The sequence below is a fragment of the Passer montanus genome, unplaced genomic scaffold, assembly GCF_014805655.1.
Source record: "Passer montanus isolate IOZ18808 unplaced genomic scaffold, ASM1480565v1 scaffold11, whole genome shotgun sequence".
In the NCBI taxonomy this organism is placed as follows: domain Eukaryota; kingdom Metazoa; phylum Chordata; class Aves; order Passeriformes; family Passeridae; genus Passer; species Passer montanus.
The window spans coordinates 18890809-18911589 of record NW_024357613.1 but is presented as its reverse complement, the minus strand read 5'-3'; the positions used below and the strand labels follow the sequence as shown (position 1 = coordinate 18911589).

Sequence of the window (20781 nt, the reverse complement as noted above, 5' to 3'; positions counted from 1 at the left end):
TTCACATTATTTTTGCATTTGCTTTCTGAGAATACTCAAGGGATCTATTTTTCTGAATAGAAATTCCTTTGGGAAAGGAATTCCAGAATTTTGTGTATAGCTGTTCATGAGAATTAAATTCAAGCATTCTTTCCAGAGCACTCATGCAAGAAAACTTTATGTGTTACTTGCTTTCAAAAAAAAAAATTATTATAGCTTTCAAAAATTTTTTTAAAAAATTCCCCTTTTCTAATGTACAGTGTTAATAAATCACATCTGACAATTTTGAACATAATAGCATGTGTTACGTGCAGTAACGAGGTTGGGCACACCCAAGAATTCAGCATACCTGTAGGTCAAAAGCGAGAAGTAAATTTATGCAGCACATTATCAAAGTTTCCATCCCACATTTCAGGTTAAATTTCAGTAAACAAAATGTTTTGCTTTGTCAGGGAACTTCATTCAAATGCTATATAACTCTGCTGAAGAAAATGTAAGACATTAGGGGCTGGTTTGTCTGGGGTTTTCTTCCCTGGAATTCCCTTACTGGTAGGGCTCCTTAAACTGTTACTGAGCCTTAATTCTAGAGGGATAAGTATAAATATCAAAGACAAATCCTTTGCTATTATGTAAAAAGAGTTATCTATGTACTTACAGAATCCTGAGGTAGTGTTGTTTCTGAAGTGTTGAAGGGCAGTAGTTCTCATAGAGTTGTAAATGATGCTAAGACATCAAAGTGTTCCCCTCTGACAGGCGTTATGTGATTGCAGCATCTTAGGTGTCCTTGTTTTCTATTCATTGCACATCTTCACAGCTGCTTTACTCCATAAACCTTTAAATATTTATTTTGGTGTGGTACCTTTTTCTTTGATTTATAAGAGCAGACGATAATGAGCTTCAGCAAAAAAAAAACCAAAAACAAAAACCAAACAACCTGTGTCATTAATACTTATGTCTATATTCATGTTTGTTTGTTGTCTTGAATACAGGTGAATCTGGTGTTGAAGAGTGGGCCCAGTGGAGTACGTGTTCAGTTACTTGTGGTCAAGGGTCGCAGGTGCGAACCAGAACTTGTGTATCACCTTACGGGACACACTGCAGCGGCCCTTTAAGAGAATCAAGGGTTTGCAATAACACTGCCCTCTGTCCAGGTAGTGTTAGCAGCCAATAAATAAAATTGTGGATGTTTTTGAACTGTATAATGATAAGAATTTTAAACTATATTTTTATTATTATTATTAACATGGATTTCATAGGGGCATTTCAATTAAAGCAGAGAATTGTAGTTCTATTCACCTGTGAATTTTTTTCATGTATGTTATTATTTTTATTTTCAGAACAGTCAAGATATGGAACAAGAGCATCTTTTTTACTGACAGTTTCCTATTTTTTTTCTAAAAGTCTATATTGTCTAATTTTCACTCAGAAAATAAAAGGTAGCATGAGTACAAAGACAAACTAGGGAAGAAATCCAGATAATGAATACATTAAGGAGCAGAGACTAATTAAAAGGGTGGGTTAACATATATTATTTGACACTGCAATTGTTTTCCCATTTAGAATTTCCCTTTAGGCAATGGGCCAGGCAATGTTCTGTGCACAGTTATGTCTTCATGGACTTCCCTGTACATTGTTCTGGCAAGAAAGGGCAACAGCTACCTATCAAAGGAAAAAAGATCAGACAAAAGTAACTCTCTTACATCTGACACACGGTAAAGGTCATCAGTGTCTTGCATCACAGTTTTCTTACTCCTTTTGTCTGAGAGATCTGGACATCGTTGGAGTTCAGCAGTAGTTATACACTAAGGAGAAGAGACAGGCATATTCAAGTTAGTTGCTGAAAGGGCACATCTTTCTTTAGACTCTACCTGTGGATCTATGATGGGAAGCAAGAGGAAAGGCATATGCCTCATGACTAGATTATTCTTCCTCTGCTGTGACTGAAATGCAAAAAAAAAAAAAAAAAGAGACTATAAACCATCCTTCAGATGGTATATAGTACAGATTCAGTAGAAATTCCTCGTCTCTGTAACATTTAATCCCAAGAGAGTGGTGAGCCATCTTCAGCTTCTGGGGAAGTTCAGTATATTTTTAAGTTAATTAAATCGTCATACACAGAGAACTCTTGCACTTTATCTCAATGAGCAGTAACATGTAGAATCAAACTCTCATTTTGTTACTGTGTGTTGAAAAATAGCCAATGGGAAGTGCATGTGATCCCATCAGAGTTTGTGTATCAGCATTATAAGCATTTACGGAGCCTCTGTAATGGAAAATCGCTTACAAGATTGTCTCTAGATAATGCATGATGGTAACAAGAATTGCTCTCAACACCTAATGTTTTCTATTGTGCTTAAGTTAATCAATTCACATTAAATTTTCTAATATTTCAGAGTAGAAATGCCAAGTTAGAGCTGAATTTTAATACGTTAGAAGTGGTAAAACTTTACATGTGGAAGTGTTTCCATAAAAAAATGGCAGGTATTTCTAAAATATTTAGAGTAGCTTAGATTGTGCCAGAGGTGGGAAATAACTGCAAAAGAACTCTCAAGTACAAAAAAAAATGAAAGAGGAGAACTGTAAAAGAAATGAAAAAATATTGCAAACAATCAAAGATAGATTTAAATATTCATTTGAGGCTATGTGAAGAATGAACATGAAAACACAGTCCATCTCTCACAATGAGTTCTACCTTATTTCTTGCTAATTAATATTAACTAAAAAGAGGAAAGAGGATTAAATCACCTAATTTTCAGAATTTTATCTTCATTCTCTCCAGAAAGGGATAATACGTTTTCATACAAAAATAAAGCAAAACAAAACAAAAAAATCCATGTAATGCAAAAACTACAGTAATTAATTTGCTGTCAAATTTAAACTGGAAAGAAGTTAATTTTTAGATATGTTATAGTCAAACAAACTTTTAACAATGCTCACCCTAAAACACTGTTCCATATTTCTTGGGTCACAAAGGAGCTGTTTCCGTATATCGTCACACTTCAGGATACAGCTTTTAGTTTCCAGGTACCCAGTATAAACAAAGGCTACCAATTCTTAGTGTCTGCACTGCCAAGATATTTTCTTTTTCAGCTCACCACAGCTGATTTTTATAATCTCTATGTATCTTAAATTACCTTTCCTAAATAATCAGTCCTCTGGGCTTAATCTTGCATATTGTTCCATGTAGTTAAAATATGTTATCACTTTATGTTTTTCTCTGACTACAGGGTCACTACTGTGTAGCAGTGTGCAAGATTAGCAATTTAGAAATATGCTTTTCCTAGGCACTGCTCAATTAATTTTTCAAACATCCCTTTAATTACTAGCCCAAATATCCTCTGTCCTCATTTTGTTATGTATCCTGACTTAGAAAGTTGCATAGTTCTGGTCCCTGGTCCATCCATAAAAAAATATATGGTCTGTATACTAGTGTATTTATTTAAAATAGATGTTTGACAAAATGATTAGCAAAAGGGTGGAGAACATTGTGAGAGCTGGAATGTTTCTTAATCAAAAAGTTGCCCCTTCAACATAAAAAACATATGCAGAATGACCTACTGTACTTTATGCATCTATCGATAGGCTTCAAAGGAACCTGTTAAACTTGCAAATACTAATGCAAACCTTTCAGACTATTTTTTCTATTGCCTTTAGATATTCTTTATGTACACTTTAACATATTTTATATGCTGTCCAAGATGCTCACTGGAATGTTAGAGAACATATTTCTCTATGATCTCAGTGTCCTGGAAAATTTTGAAAATGGGATATGCCAGCTTCATATATATGTATGTATTGGAATAGATATTTAAATTTCAAAATAGTATTACTGATAGTTCAAGCAAAATAATGAAGGAACCACTTTTTACATATTTTTGGGTTATTTATATTTATTTCAGACCTAATACTATTCTAGAGAAGTGGAGCATAGTAAACAACAAAACATAGCTCAGATTATTTTTATTGTCACTGGTCCTTTTGTGAGTGGAGACACCTCAAGATCCATTACTGCAGTGCTACTGATTCATTTCAGTTTAGTGAATGATTTCTAACACAGCTAGAACTTAAAGGGAAAGAGCATGGGATTTCCATGCCTGCAGAGCATCTCAGCTTCTGTTCCTACTTCTCTATGTGGTAGAACACCTTTTGCCATAAAATTTAGCTGTAGCTTAGCATTTTCAGGCTTATGGGTAAAGCAAGACATGGCAGGAGCAGGAATACACTAAGCCATTTCAGACATTTGTATTCCCAAATGCTGTACTTTGGCTGGTGTTATTTGCTAAGGTAGTTTTACTTACCTCCCTTTTTTCCTCTCCCTGATTTTATTGAAACAGGGCCTGACAAAAAGCTTGTCTGCATCTTTCTTAGACACCCCTTTAAGCAGTGAAAGGCTGCCTTAAGGTCTCCATGGAGACCTCTTTTCCAGGCTGAATAGCCCAAACTCTTCTATCCTGGCTTCATAGGAGAGATGTTCCATCCCTCTGATCATCTCTGTTGCAGTGCTCTGAACCAGCTCCAACAGGTTCATGTCTTTGCATGCTGAGGATCCCAGAGCTGGATGCAACACTCCAAGTGGGGCCCCACCAGAGTGGAGTATCAGGGCAGAATCTTCTCCCTCACCCTGCTGGCCATGAGGCTTTTGATGCAGTTGGGGATGTTTGGTTTTCTGGGCTGCAAAAGCATAGTGCTGGCTCAGGTCCAACATCTCACTCATAAGCAGCCTGAAGTCCTTCTTTGCAGGGCTGCTCTCAATCCCATTATCTCCCATCCTGTGTTGAAACCAAGTTGCCCCCAAGCCATGTGCAGGACCTTGTTGAACCTAATAGCATTCACATGGGCCTGCTCCTACAGCTTGTCCAGATCCCTCTGGATGACATCCTCTCCCTCAGGTTTGTCAGTCACACCACTCAGCTTGTCTGTGTCATTGATGAAGATATCAGACAGTACCAGACCTTCCTGCACCACAATGACAGCCATATTTTTTTCAATATCTGTTCAGTTTAAAGCTGAACAAATAAAAAGCGTTTAAACCCCAATAAAAATCTCACAAAATATGTTTGTAGGATGAAGGCCAGCATGGCCTAACGCCTCCTTCCCCTTCACAGCAGTTGTGTGTTGCGAACACTGTGGGTGTTCACTTCAACATGATTAGGTTCACAGAGTGGCAGAGAGATGGGAAAGATGCTTTGCAGTAATCCAAACTTGTTGTGCTAGCAATGTTTTTGACAGAGAAGCTGGCAATAATCTGAATATTTTTGTCCCAAATAATGAATCTTGCATCTGAAATTGTGTTATAGAAAACAGTAACTCCTCTGCGGGCCAGCTCTCCATCTGGTGTAATTTGGCATAGCTCATCTGGCTATAATTCATCAGATGCTATAGGGGATTTTTTTTTTGCATTTAGAAAATAGTGTTAAAGAAAGAAGATGTAAATAAAATGCCAGAAAGAAAAATCAGGGGTAAGAAACTTTAAATTAAGATGTTCTTTCAAAGATAATTTGGATAATACTGGGCACTTCTGTAAAGTGTTGTTTTAGTGTTACGCCTATTCTATCCTTGATTTTATTATTGGACTACTAGTTTCAGATATAAAAGTCTGCAAATGTAAGAAGGTGCTGTGGAAGTTTTACTTAATGAGATAAAATTTGTCATGGAAGATGATTTTTGGCACAGCTAAATTCAAACCACAAACAGATAGAGGCTGCTTTCAGTCCACCCAAAATGAAACATTTTGTTTTGGCTTATGTTTAGTTCCAAAATCACATAGGAATTGTTCTCTGTTGCTGCTAGTATGCAGTCAACTCTTGCCTGAAGGAATACACATCCTCTTGGTTAAAGACAGTACAATTCAGCACATATTTTTTTAGTTCTCAAATAAAGACAACTTAGAACATTTTGACAGCATGGAATCAAAATTCCAAATTAAGCAATAGGCTTAAGCTTGTATGTGCCCAGAAAAACTCCACTCTATGTCTACATAGAGTCAAGACCTTTTCAATTTATTATTTTTCTGGAGAATAATCTTTTTAGAATTTGGATTAATTTTGTTTAGCTAAGTTTTATACTTCATTAAAATCTTGTTGTATCTGAACATTTTAATCAACCATTGTAGTATCAGGAGATGAAATTATGTCATATTTTTATTACTGGTTAGTGTTTGGAATCTGATCTGACAAACTGTTTACTCATTTATTTTGCTCATATGATAAAAATTTGGGAATCTTAGAGATGTGTCTGGATTTGTAATCTAATACCTTGTCAATGAGGAAAAAAATTCAATTATATAGCTGAATAAAAACAACTGTAGAACTATAGTACCTGTTGAGAACAGGTGAAACTAAAAGAGTTATGGGCAGGTGTAGTCATAAATTTACTATTTTTAGAAGTGCAAGACTTTCTGGTTTTGACAAAAATGTCAAAATTAATCAAGGTTTCCAAATTAACTAGACTAAAATCTGTCATTTTAACATTAATTTGGACTGTTCCTGAGGGTTATTTTTTTTAAATAGTGCAGATGGATATGATATTTGGAATAAGATAATAAGGATGTAGAATGTGGTCTTTTTGACCACTTTTACGTGACCAAATGAAAACCTTTCATTGATTTAGCTGTTGTCCAGTGGGTTAAAATCTTCCCTGAATAAAGTTTGACATTTTCTGTCAGGTACAATTTCTCAGAAGTTAACTAACAAACTTTTTATCTCAACATAGTGTGTGAAATGACAATTTTTCTTACTTTAAATGAAAGGCAATAGAACTTACCTACTTGCTGAATTCCCCTTGATCTTACTGATGAATTTGTGATAATGTGCCAGGGAGCTGAATGTCCTTCCACAGCCTTGCAATTGAATTTCACCTCAGGAAATGTTATTCTGATTCCTGCAAGAAAAGGGTTGTATTTGTAGAAACTGGACAGGGGATATGTGCCTTCAGGGCAAAGGAAACCTATATATGAGAAGTTCTTTCACACTGATGAAAAAAAAGTGAGGACAAAACAGAAAATCTATTTCTTCTGTAATGTTGTGAATCATTACTGCTGATAAACTCAGATGTTATACACAATTTGCCCCTCCAGACACCCTGCAAACAGAAAGGGCTTCAGAAACAGAAGTATATGGTACTGAGTGAGATGTTCAGTCTGGATGCAAGGTCTTTAGATTTCTCTTAAATGCTTAACATGACTGCAGTTCTCATCACTACATTCCTGTTCTGACATTGCCTGATTTAAATTTGTGCAACTGCTCTTATTAAAGCAGAAAAAAATAGGTAAAGCTTGCTTTGCAGTATTATTCAGTTTATATAGAACTGTTTCATGAATGTATGTGTAGAGAATTTTCTGACAATTTCACTGATTTTTTCCGTAAAGGGGTTGCATATAGTATGTAAGCTCACATGGATATTGTATATCAGTTTCTCCTATAGTAGAAAATTCTTGAAGTTGAGAAAAATTCATCTTCTATGATTCTTTATATTAATATTATCAAATATTTGTATATAAAAATAGTGGTATAAGTTTGTAATTTATGTGAACTCTGAAGGTATTTGCGGTTGGTTGAATGAATGTTTTTCCAAGAGTAAAGCATGTGCTATGGTCTGTTACATCAATGAATATGTTCATTTAAGGAAATGGTATATATCTCTTTTACTTATGTGGTCTTGGAATTTTTGATGATGGTAATCAAGCACATCTGCTGCTGTATTTCTACCAGTATTTAAACAATTGAAAAAACTTTGAGATTACTGGCGCAATTTGTAATAGTGACATAGTAAGCAATTTCTGCATTTATTCCTATAATTTCAAAAGAAAGCTTAATTTTGATTGGTTCTAGATTTTAGAGTTGCTTTGATACAGAAAGTATATGCCCGATTTTCACAAAAGCTAGCCTTCTGAAAATCAGGGCTGTTAAACATATCAAGTCAGGGACCAAAGGTGTCATAACTAACTTCTGGAAAGGAAAGTCATCTTGTGTAAAACAGTCAAAGAAGAGAAACTGTGATAGTGAGATTAGTTTAAAGATTAGAGAAAGTGTTTCAAAGTATATTTTAAAATATATTTTAGAGAAATTATAATTAAATTAAAATCAACTAAGTTTTAAAAAGTGTATGTTTTCCTATGATAAAGCTTACCTTACTGACTTCCTTGAAGGTGGCAAAATAACTCCTATTTAAAATGTTGATATTGTTTAATTTGAAATCCTTTTGTTACTTGTGTGTCTGTTTCTGGTTAAAATCTGTATGGTTTGTTGCAGTACATGGCGTTTGGGAGGAATGGTCACCTTGGAGTTTGTGTTCATTCACATGTGGTCGAGGCCAAAGAACTAGGACAAGGTCATGTATACCTCCCCAGTATGGGGGAAGATCATGTGATGGACCTGAAACACAGCACAAACCTTGCAATATTGCACTCTGCCCTGGTGAGCTCATGCAGCAACTCTCTGCTTTCTTACAGTGCATTTAATGTCGGTTCTTTGTGATTTCCTTTATAGCCCTTTGCACATAGGAAAAAAAAACAAACCATAATCCAAAGTGACTAGCTTGGGTAATGTTGTTCATAATTCTGACTGTAATTGTTAACGTATGTAGTCAGAATGGTAACTGTTCAAGACAGATGCAAGCAATATTTAGTTTCTTTGAGGTGCTCTGTCTGTAGGGCACAGTATGTTGTGTAGGAAGTCTTGATTCAGGATGGGTCTCAGAGAACCAAAAGGCAAAAATCTTCCTGAGTGTGGCTCAAAGAGAGACATTCAGAGGTCACATAGTTTGTGTCCCCCATATCTGTACAAATTACAGAATACAAAATACAGTTTCCAAATTACAGTTTGCTTAGAGGTTCACTGTAATTATTTCATATTTGTCATATGACAAATATTCATCATATGACAAACATATTTGTGAAACCATAATCTTTAAATTTCTAATTTATCCAAAATGGATATTATTTACATGTGTACAGACAGAAAGGCTCACACAAGTTAGGACACTATTTGAATACCCGTTAAGTTCTTCTAGTACAGATTTAGAGGCCTCAATTCTGGTAGTTATGTGCAAAGCCAATTTCAAAAAATTGCCACTAACCAATAAACAATGTATGGGCTTCATTTTAATCTATCTACTAAAATTAAAGATTACTTTAAAAAAGTGTTCTTTCAAAATTGATTTTGAACTTTTTGTCTTTAGATTGTGATTAATTTAGACCAATTTTTTCAAAATACATGTATACATATAATGAATCCAATTCGCTTCAATACTGTGAAGAAACACAAAAGATATTTTGGCCTAATATGTCAAAAATAATTATTTGAGAACTCTAGATTTTGAACCATCATTTGTACCTAAATGACTTTTAGAGGCACTTCTCTACTGTTACATTTAAAAGCAGCACTTTAAGTCTTTGCTTAATATTAAGATTTGCTGCAATTTGCATTTTCAATTTATTAAGGGAATCTTCATGTAGAATTCTCTATTTTTAAAGGGTATTTCTGAAATAGAAAACTCACATGCTCTTTTCTCCTAAAGATAAATAAGAGAGATGTATGAAATATATATGAGAAGTCACAAAATGAGTTTTCTCCAAAGACAGTATAATAATTGATTTGATCTTTCCTATCCTAAATAATACTATATAGCAACGAATAAAACTGACGAGGGTGCATTGAAATGTAATTTCCATAATGTTTTCCTCTTCACATAAACCTTTTATGATTAATGAGTGGAACTAGCATCCATGTTTGGAAAGATTTCCATTTTCTTCTGAATAAATTATCAGGGCTCAGCTTCATAGCTTCAGAGGCATCTGCATTGAGAAGTGGTTCACATTCAGGCATTACATGGAATATTTAATACAGAACTTCAGGGAAAAGCCTCAGAAAGTCTCTTCCTTTAATTCGCTGGTGCTGAGATCCAGGGTATGAATAGTATCTTTGAAATGTTCTGTTGTTAATGTCTGACATTAGCAAAATAGTTTGCTTCCATTATTCCCTGAACAGTGATGCACCCATACAGAACAGCATGTTTAATGACTAACTTTAAGATACTTCTTTCTATTTTAGATATTAACACCATCAGTTTAGGGAGCTGTTATTCCAACTCCCCTTTAGAAGAATCCTGAAAACAGGGCTTGGCAAGTGCACCAAGTGAAATTCCTTGTTTGGAGTTGTGGTGCTTATATAGCACTAGTAGTTATAGAACCAGGTTTTCAAGGACGAATATTAATCAAAATTATATTAGAACCTACATTTTGAGATTATATTTAACTGCAGGGGCAATGAGGAACTGATGATTGCCACAATCTCTATGAATGCAGGATCCTGAATTAGCACAATTAGTCATAACACATTTCATAATGCTTGCCTGTTTTTAAACATACTGCCTAGTGCTATTATTATAGACCATATAATTTTTAACTTGTATGGAAGCATAATTGTTTTATGTTTTTTCATTACCTTGGGTTTTAATATTTTCATTTACCTCAAGAAGCTTTCTGATATACAAAATTATTAATAACAGTCATTAACCTTTACTCAGGAGAATATTAATCCAAACTCAAGTGCATGGGCTAATACAAATTGCTAAATACAGAGCCATTTCCACCATTTTCATTTTGTTTAGACATTTAACTTGTCAAATTCAGAAAGAAGATTATGGAATATGCAAACACAACAGCAGATCTGATAAGGAAGCAAGGAAGGCAGGCAGTTTCTGTCCTGCTACATTTTATTGCAACAGAATGTTGAAGAAGTGGGATCATTTCCCTCACAGGGAGGATGAATGATAAAAATACATTCAGCATTGTGAATACGGAGAAGAGAGACTGTATATGAGGCAAAGTAGGTACTCCCGTTTTCCTTTTCCTGTTCAACTAAAGACTCCTAGTTTCACCGTCAGGACCAGTAGTGTTATAATCTGACCTATGTGAACTATCCCTGCAGCTCTTATCAATCACTTCAGAGGGCTCAGCGTTTATTTACATGATACAAGAACGACTCTCACTTTTGCCTGAAAAGACCAGTCTTTTTATAAGGTCTTGTTTTTAATAAGACCCTTCAAACAGTATGTAACCAAAATAATTACTTATCCTTTTTTACATCAGTGTGCAATTAGAGGAGATGGGATGCTCTTTACTTGAAGAAAAAAGGAAAACAGTTTAATATTAGTTTAAAGCAGCTCATATCCCTGGTTTCTGCATTTGATTGCCATAAGAAGCCAGGCTGGGCCCAGCCCGAGGGGCTGTGGTCACCTGCCTGGCTCCGCTGGTAACTCTGCTGTGTCCATCTCTTTTGTGGCCGCGGCGGCAGTGGACGGACAGTGGCAGGAGTGGAGCTCGTGGAGCCAGTGCTCGGTGACGTGCTCCAATGGCACCCAGCAGCGAAGCAGGCAGTGCACGGCGGCGGCCCACGGCGGCTCCGAGTGCAGAGGGCCCTGGGCGGAGAGCCGGGAGTGCCACAACCCCGAGTGCACGGGTGAGTAGCGGGCGGCGCCGGGCGGGCACCGCGGCCTGCCCCGGCAGCGCCTCCGGGCCGGGACGGGCGGGCAGGGCGGGCTGGCCTCGGCGGGCTGCGAGGGACACAGCAGCTGCAGCCACGGCGAGGCTGGAGCAGAATCACTGACTACAGCACAAGAAGTTTCATGTCAACGTAAGAGTAAGAACTTTACATTGAGGGTGGCAGAGCACTGAACAGGCTGCCCAGGGAGGCTGTGGCGTGTCCCTCTCTGGAGACATCCAAAACCCTCCTGGAGGTGTTCCCATGTCACTTGCTCCAGGTGACTGCCTTGGCAGGGGGTTTGGACTGGGTGATTTCCAGACGTCACTTCCAACCCTAACAGTTCTGTGATTCTGTGAGTCTTGGGGCCTCATTCTTACTTACTTGATGATGAAAAAAGCTGAAGACTGTGCCCTGAAAGGTTGCAGGAAGGCTGCACATCAACTTTTTGGCTTTATTGCTCTTTGAAAGACATTCAGCAATTTTAGGCAGATATTTTTGAAACCTAAAGAAAATAAGTTTTTCATGAACCTAAAAAGTAAATAGATACGAAGTGATTCCCTTTTGGGCTGAGACTACTTCATGATCCTCTAACAGTACAAAAGCAGCCTTTCACGGTGTGTAGATTCTATATGGACTTAGCTTTAAGCCTCATTTGCTCTGTGAGAACATGTAGAAATCAAGATCTCACAATATCACATGAAAAAATGTTTTTACTTAGTTTCTTTTAAGGGTACTTAGCCATATTGTAAATGTGTATTGTTACTGTACAACAGCACTATACAAATCAATTTAAAAAAATAGTAATTCTCCATTATGACTGTCATCATATCACCACTGTAATTATATTTCTCCAAACAGCAAATGGCCAGTGGAACCAGTGGGGTCACTGGAGTGGCTGCTCCAAATCCTGTGATGGTGGCTGGGAGAGGCGGATAAGGATCTGCCAAGGTGCTGCTGTGACTGGGCAGCAGTGTGAAGGAACCGGAGAGGAAGTTAGACGGTGCAGTGAGCAGAGGTGTCCTGGTAAGATGAAAATACAATTGCTGTTATTATTTACACTACAATAGGGCTTACTTTAATGGGCATCTTTAGGAAAGACAAGATCAGTGTCTGTAGAGTAATAGACATAAGGAGCCATATCTGGCCTTGCTTTAGACAAGTCACTGCTGATTTTCTCAGTGCATTTCTGTTTATGCAGCTGAGTGGAAATTACCCCTATTAGACATATGAGCAATGCATCAAGTTTTGAGTAAAGCAAAATACCATAGCAAAAAGAGTTATAAAAACATACTTGATTGCTTAGGAATACCTATAGTATTTGGAGCAGGAACAGGAGCAAGAAAGAATGAACTGTATCTGAGAATATCAGGGCTGTTTTTGTAATCTGGAATTCCTTTTATCCAGTGTACAAGTGACATGTCTAATACATTTGGGGTAAATTCCAGTGCAGTAAAAATAAGAGATAAAGTGAGCCTTACCATAGTGCAGAGAGTGAATGAATGAATATGTGAGCCACATTTTACAAAAAGGAAAGTAATTGAAAGACACATCTTTCTATTATTAAGCATTAATGTAATGCTTAAATATCACTTTTTTAATATAACACTTGTATCACTCTTTACTTTGCCTTCCCAACAGATTTAATTCTTTCCCACTAAAAGCTAATAAAAGTGTACTTTTTGAGCTTCTTCAAAAATTATGAATAGAGAAGAATCTGTGAATCAGATAGTATTTATCATAAACACACATTGTCCTAAAGTAAAATAACGTATTGTTGGACAGGTGAAAGATAAAAAAATAAGTGGTAGTTAGTAGGGTAGGATGTTTTAGCCATCCACTTGGGAAATTATGTAATCTGAACTGCAAGCCAGGAAGCAGCAAAAAATCAATCTAGCAATCTGACTTCTGGACATTTTTGCTGGCTGTGTTCTCTGGTGGTCAGAGAAGGACTTAAATGGCAGGGATGCTTTGGGTCAGGAAATGAGAAATTTATCAGATGTGAATTTTATGTTATCAAGCCCATATTTTTCATAGGCAGCATATTGATCCCTTGACAGACATCAAGGAACAGTTTTCAAGGTATTTGCAGTACAGTAGAACAATTAGTCTCATTGCATTGGATGAACAACAAAAAGACTATTTGTAGTTAGAAAGTTATATCACTATACTGTAGAAGCTAACTGAATCTAACTTGTGTTTTAAATGATCCCTTTAATTTTAATAAAAATTTCATTATTTGAAAAGCATTACAAAATAGTATTTGCATTGGATTCCTAAGAAAACTAATTTTCATAGGTAATGCAGGCTTCCTCTATAAAGCACAACACTAATAGAAGATTAATATGAATCTTCTCAATAAGCAGTCAGATGAACTAGATGCTGCTTATAAAACCCTTCTTGAAATAATTTGCATTTGTATATTTAAAAGTAAAGCCATACTGCTGCAGTCCAATTTTCAAAGGTTGCCACCTGCTGTTAATAAAATATTTTACAGATGTATTTACAAGTCAAATGCACACAGAACTTTATTTGCCATTTGGTGAATTTATTTATTTACTTGATTAATTTCAGATTAGATTCAGAGGGCTTATAGAAACTCTAACCTAAAGCACCTTTTAACAAACTATGTTTGTGTAGACTATTAGACATGAATTACAGATTTATTTGTCTTTAGATTTACATTTCTGAAGTCTCAGATTTAAATGTAGAGATAATTTACCAAAATTTTATGAAATTATTTACAAATTACATTCTATAAACAAAGAGTAAAATTGGAAAATACTATACAGCATTGTTCAAAGTATAAGAAATTTTCATTATTTGTATGCATTTCTTCCTAGCCCTGAAATAGCTCAAAGAAGCTATTTTTGTCTCACTGGTTTCTTATTCTATGTAAGCCACTGAAAAATGAGAAAACTAAAATTAGAAAACTAAAGTGTTGGTCCTTTTTCTTGTATTAGCATTGTTTTGCATAAAACTAGATCCTTAGGTGTGTAGAACTATGTAATATTTTTGTTAAGGTTGTGAAGCTGCACCTGCTTGTATCAACCTAAGGTCTATAGACTTACAAAAAGTTAAATTATAGCTGCTTTAAACTGTGTAAGCAAAAGGCTAATAAAGTCTTTTTCTGTTCTAGTGACTGATGTTAGTGAGATGCTTTGCAAACAGAGTGCTTACTGGACAGCTGAAAATCGTGTCTGCACATTCTGTAGTTTGAGCTCTGCATTATCTGAGTATAATACGAATTTTTCTTCATAGTTTCTCAGTGCTTCCCTTCAAGTGGCTGGGGCATGAACTGAATTACTTTAATCAGTATTAAGAGAAGTGCTGTCTGTGAGGTGAGGGTGCAAAGTGACGCAGAGTCCCCAGGCAGGTGCAAAGGAGAACTGCTTTATCGCAAAAACCTGGCCTTTTTAAACAATTAGCCAGTTATCAGCTGCATAGATTAAAATCATAACAAATATAATTCAACCAACCACCATACACCATGATGTGAACACAAGATGGTTACATAACTTGTTTTTCTACCCCTAATTCAGCTGAGTCACTTTTCCATAGTCCTTTTCTGCTTAACCAAAGTAGCAGAGCTGAGCCATGATTTTACAAGGCCTTCACTTTGTAATGTTTTACCTGTATGCAACAACTATCTGAAAATTTGTTTCTCAAAAAAGCTTGGTTTCTGAACAAATTTTGTGCATCTTTGTGATTTGTTTGTATTCACAGCTATAAATTTTAAAACTGTTGTTTTTTTCCTTCCATTGTGTAATAATCTAGGAATGAAAAACAAAGATCTGAAGATATTTTGGCTTCAGTTATTGCTGCTTTGTTGCATCCCAAATGTCTTAAGTTAAACGTCACTCTTAGTAGGTCAGCACTACTCTGCACTCAAAATATTTTTCTGTGAAGGATAACTTCAGAAAATTGGAAATAAATCAGAGAAAGTAAAAAATGCTTCTATATTTGGTAAACAGCTAGTCACTCAGGAGTCACAGCAGAAAACTTACACAAGATGAATGAGCACTATGTCTGTCCCATAAGAATAATGTAGACAGCTAGATAACAAAAGAAAATGCATCTGATAAAGAGTTGCATGGCAAGATGATCAGAAACTTGTAGAAGAATGTATAAGAGAAATAAGGCAATTTCCACCAAATGTGTCAGTAAAAATGGAGGTGGGAGAACCAAAACCAAAATGCAGCACTATACAGGGTAGAAGACTTCTGTAAATTAAATTTTATAAAAAAAAGGACTATGTTCTTATGACAAGCAGAATAATATACCGTGTTTCAACAATACAGTATTGGTTTCTAGAAGTACATCATTTCCTAATAGTTAAATTTATATTAACTCTAGACATGTTTTCAATATTAATGGTTTACCTGGATTTTACTCAAAAAAGATTCTCATCATTTTTCTTATAAGCATATTTTCAGTAGTATAAAACCCAATATGGGAGCACTTTAGACCAAAGTATAACTGAAAACAATGCTAGACTATCTTGTTAGTTGACAGAAAGACAAGAGTGCACAACAACTAAAGATTGGCTAATCATTTCCCACTGATGATAGAAGTTTTTTTCACAGCAATATTAAATAGATAAGATAGAATAGGAGAAAGGAGAAGACTCAAATAATTCAAATGATACTCAGCTAAATAAAAAAATAAAAGCTTTGGGGAGTTTTTTTGGCTCTGATTGCAACACTAATCTATAAGACATCCCAAAGCTTTTTTCCTATTGCCTTTGTTTATGATAATTTTGCCTGGGGCATTGAATTAGGATTCAAGAGAGGAGCTGTAGTTCTACCTTCATTTGAGCTTCTGTGTGCTGTAGGCTAACTTGTCTCACCCTTTCGTTACTCTTTCCCGTATTTGTTACCTGCCTGTGTAGATGGTAGACTCTGTGAAGCTGCCTGTGTCTCTTGCTTTGTGTGTTGTACTGAGCTTCCACAGGTCCCAGTTGGGTTGATTGCCTCTGGGAGATGCACTAATGTCAGAAGAAGACTCTGCTTCTAGACCACTGACTTTGTTGTATATTTGTGCTTAGGTGGGATGAATTCAGGCCTATCATTACAGGGTGTAACGTGGTACATTTGAGTGCATGCTCTGTGTGGGAAGATGCTGGTGATTCACATCAAGAGTGAAAGAGGACTGCCTTTTATTTGCCAGTGGTAGCAAATTTTACCTCAGCATTTGCTATTTGCTTCTAAATTCAGTAATTCTTTATGATTTTGTACAGCAAACTCATATTTATCTGTGGGTGTGTTATGAATTAATTGTGCCATAGTTACAGAAATACTTGAACTGGTTCTGAGGATCAACAAGGCTTTTTAACTCAGATACAGAACCACTCCAGTGTGCCTACAATGCCTCCATGAACGACATGGGTTGCAGCCTCACAGATGCTTTTATGTGGGCGAATGCCTGATGAGTAAGCTCTGCCAGATAGGTTTTAGCTTTGGGAAGAAGGAGTTTGTTTTTATCTGCAGCATTCCTTGATCCTTGTACAAGGCATTAAAAGGCCAAGAGTCAGCCAGAGACAAGGAAAAGGTCTTTGCCTGGGCTAAATGAAACTTCATCTAAGTTCCAGCTGCTCCCACATCTCTTTCCTGATGACTCTAGATCTTGGGAGTGCCTTTCACTTTTGGACATAACACACAAGTGCACTGTTTATCTCTGGCACTAGGTTAAAGTTTCAATATAATCTTGAGTTCTGAAAACTTTAATTCAAAAGCACACTAGTACCCTTCCAAATAGATGGGAAATCTCTGATATTACCTGAGGCTTGCTAATGTAAAAAAGAAAATACAGTGTATTGAAGTGTGCATGTATATATATTTTTTAAGCAAAAAAAATCACATGTAACATTCAGTATGTGGAGAGAAGAAGAGTTAGTTCTGAGAATCAGCACCTAAAGTGCTGATTAGTGAACACAACACATCTGAAATGGCCACAGCTGCATAACAAATACAGTTCTCAAAGAGCTCTAAGCTCTAGTGAATTTATGTAATTTATAATATAACCTCCTTATTATGTTAATTTACACTCCTCAAAACAGAACATTTCTTTTGTTTATAAGGTCGTAATAGAATGGTAATTGCTTTTGCTTATGTCACCAGATGGCTTATGTTTATCAAATGTGGTTTTTTCCCAGTGTATCACTGTCCTGGTGCATTCACTCTGTGGGCATATCTGAAGCAGGGCTAGTATTCTAGATTATGAATTTAACTGACTTTCTTTGGGTTTTGCCATTAATGCATCTCTTGCGTTTCGAGCAGCACCAACTGCCTTGATTTACGATTCAGGAATGCTGATGGTGAGGCAAATTTAGCAAGCAATTTTTCTGCCCAACTGTGATTCATATTAGTATTACTGAGCCATCTGCTAGGTATTCTTTGTCCTCTACAGAGAGAGGGTACAGCTTTGTGCAAAAGTCTACTTAGTTCCCTTGCTCACACTTCCGTCAGCAGAACTACAAAACAGGGAAGATGGACGATTTTATGGGTTAGATAATGGGATGGGCAAAATCTGTAGTCTGTTCCTGCCTCTGCTAGAGATTTCCCATGCAACCATGAGTGAATCATTGAATTGCTTTCTGCCTTATCACACCATCTGCTAGAATGAATTTCCTTTCTCTTTTCTTTTTTCTTGTTTTGTAACCACTTTGCTGTAATACAGCAGGATTACTTTTTTTTTTTTTTTTTTGGAAATACATTTAATAATAAACAATTCCTGATTTTCTCTGCTGAACTTGAAGTGAATTGGATTTCATTAACTAACATGTCAGTGATGTGAGTTGTGAGATTACTTCAGCCAGACATTTTCTGTGCTAATCTAATTTACTCAAAAATCATAAACTGGGATATACACTAACATACAAAGAGCAAGAGGAATCTGCTGTTGTGACCATGTGAAAATAAAACATAAAGCATTTGCTGAAGTTTATATTTCCCCATGCAGTTCTGTTAGTACAAAATTGTGACAATATTTTTCCTTTTAAATGGCATTGCAATAACCAATAAAAGGTTATTTTGCTTTATAGACATTCAGTCCCACATTATTGACTATACTTTCTTAATTACCAGCTTGTACTGAAACACATTTCAAAGAAATAACCTGGTTTTATAATATCCTTCAGAATACACAACTCTCATTTAGCACCCTCAGCACATTTGATGTTTCAGCTGTCTTTTAAGAACTGATTCTTTCACATAAAGATTCAATTTTAGAAAAATCTCTACAAATTTTAGTTTAAGATTAGCATTATAACTTATCACAGTTTAAGTCTCATAATTTGTGATAGTTTTTTAGTGTTATTGATCAAAATAGAGCAACATGGAAAGAAAGAGTAAAACCTCTTAACATTGTAACTACAGCCTAAAAAGTGCTTGCTTGCTGGAGAGAATAAAGCCACATGTTATAGGAAATAAATACCATCACAAAGACAGATATGCAAAATTTCACACTTCTCATTTTTTTACTTCAAACTTAAAATTAACCCAAGTTATGTTAACATACACATCTCAGGAAAAAGCAGGATGAAATGGAACACTTATTTTTCTGATATAAAATATGTTAATGTTTCTATTTAAATTCTCATTTTTAAATGACAGCGCCTTATGAAATATGTCCTGAAGACTATTTGATGTCAATGGTGTGGAAAAGGACCCCAGCTGGGGACATGGCATTCAATCGATGTCCTCTAAATGCCACAGGTACAGTACTACTTTGAAATCTTATGGTGATAAAAAACGGGAGAAATTTGCTTTGTGTCCTAGATAAATTATTACTAGACTCATATAAATATGCATATATGTGAATATATCTGTATAAACATACTGACTTAGGCATATACTTGCAAATATACACATGTACATATGATGTCTCTTACAGCTTACATATATGCATGGGTCTGTGGTGTGTATACATTTATCTGTATATATACATATGTATATATACAGATGTATATGTATAGGTACACATGAGCATTATAGCCACAAAGAAAAAGCTGACAAGAAATCAATTTGACTGGATCTATCAGGCAAAGTGAGGAAAATGAGGGAGAACATAAAAATCTTTTTAATTAAGCAAACACTGCTAAAAGCAATCAAGTAAACATTGAAATGTGTTTCAGGATCTTGTACTACTCTCTACATACCGATGGTCATTACATGAAATTGTTTCTGTGTGTGCCTTTAAAATAGCATGGAATATAGATTAAATAAGGTTTATTCTTTCCAGTTGCTCTCACTTATATAAATATTTTCTGTCTTCTTTGTGTCTTACAGGCACCACTAGCAGACGCTGCTCTCTCAGTGTTCATGGAGTGGCCTTTTGGGAACAGCCAAGCTTTGCTAGATGCATATCAAACGAGTACAGACACTTGCAGCATTCAGTAGGTGCAAAGTCAGCTTTAGTACTTGCTCTGTTTATTCATTACTAATCACTGGCTTAAAAAAGAAACTTACTTATTTACTCTCAGGTTTCTGTTAAGCAATACCAAGAGGAAAACAAATCTGAGAAAGAATAATTTATGTTAATGGATATTATTTTGATCTTGTATAATGCTGGTGTTTGTGAAATAAGCCTTGTCTTACTGTAGAAGTGGAAAAATGAGTCAGATTCCTTTCTTTCATGTCCACTGCCTGAAATTTTTATAGGGGTCAGAGGCAAGACAAATTTTAGTTTATTAGAAAATGAGATGTGAATAAATGAGTTTTACTGGAAGAGCAACTTGCTGAGAATTCTGTAATACTGTGTATTCTTTAATTGCAGAGTAGGAAGCCAGGATTGTTTCTTTTTGCTCTCAAATTTAGAATTTCACATTTGAATGTAACAATAGGAAATGATTATAGGGTAAATCTATCACAGTGTCTTGGAAAAGGTAAAGTAACTCTAGATGAAGAATATTATGTGAGGTTTTTTTTTTTCAAAAAGCCTAACAAAAAATTTCTTTGCGAAGCATAGGCATTATACAATTATGTACTGCCTAATCATGTTTGTATGGATAGATGTAATACATAATATATATTGCTTTATAAATGTGTTACCATGGTATATGTTAGGTATATTAGTTACCCTCTATGTCCCTAGCTGAAGCATTCAGCCAGGTTAATACTATAGTGGGAAATGAGCCTTTAAAGATTCTCATGGACAATGGGTTTTCCCTGCTTGATATATTCTACTGACATTCTTATTACTCTGAATCCTTTTCCGAAGGCCACTGCTCCCTTTATCATTCAGCAGAGGGACGCTAATACAGCTCTGTGCTTCATAACTTCCCAACTTCTCAACCAAGTGCAACACTTCTGTAACATGTTTA

General features: G+C 35.8%; 1 protein-coding gene across 8 annotated transcripts in view; it reads left to right on the top strand.

The window, feature by feature from the left end:
• The window catches only part of ADGRB3 (adhesion G protein-coupled receptor B3), a 446997-nt gene that overhangs the window by 183831 nt on the left and 242385 nt on the right, over nt 1-20781 (top strand). For all 8 annotated transcript variants that reach the window (XM_039727349.1, XM_039727358.1, XM_039727398.1 and 5 more), the window contains 6 exons: nt 969-1130; nt 8229-8393; nt 11274-11438; nt 12321-12485; nt 19073-19174; nt 19748-19854. In XM_039727349.1, the coding sequence (XP_039583283.1) occupies nt 969-1130; nt 8229-8393; nt 11274-11438; nt 12321-12485; nt 19073-19174; nt 19748-19854 (866 nt within the window). The remainder of the gene's footprint in view (nt 1-968; nt 1131-8228; nt 8394-11273; nt 11439-12320; nt 12486-19072; nt 19175-19747; nt 19855-20781) is intronic.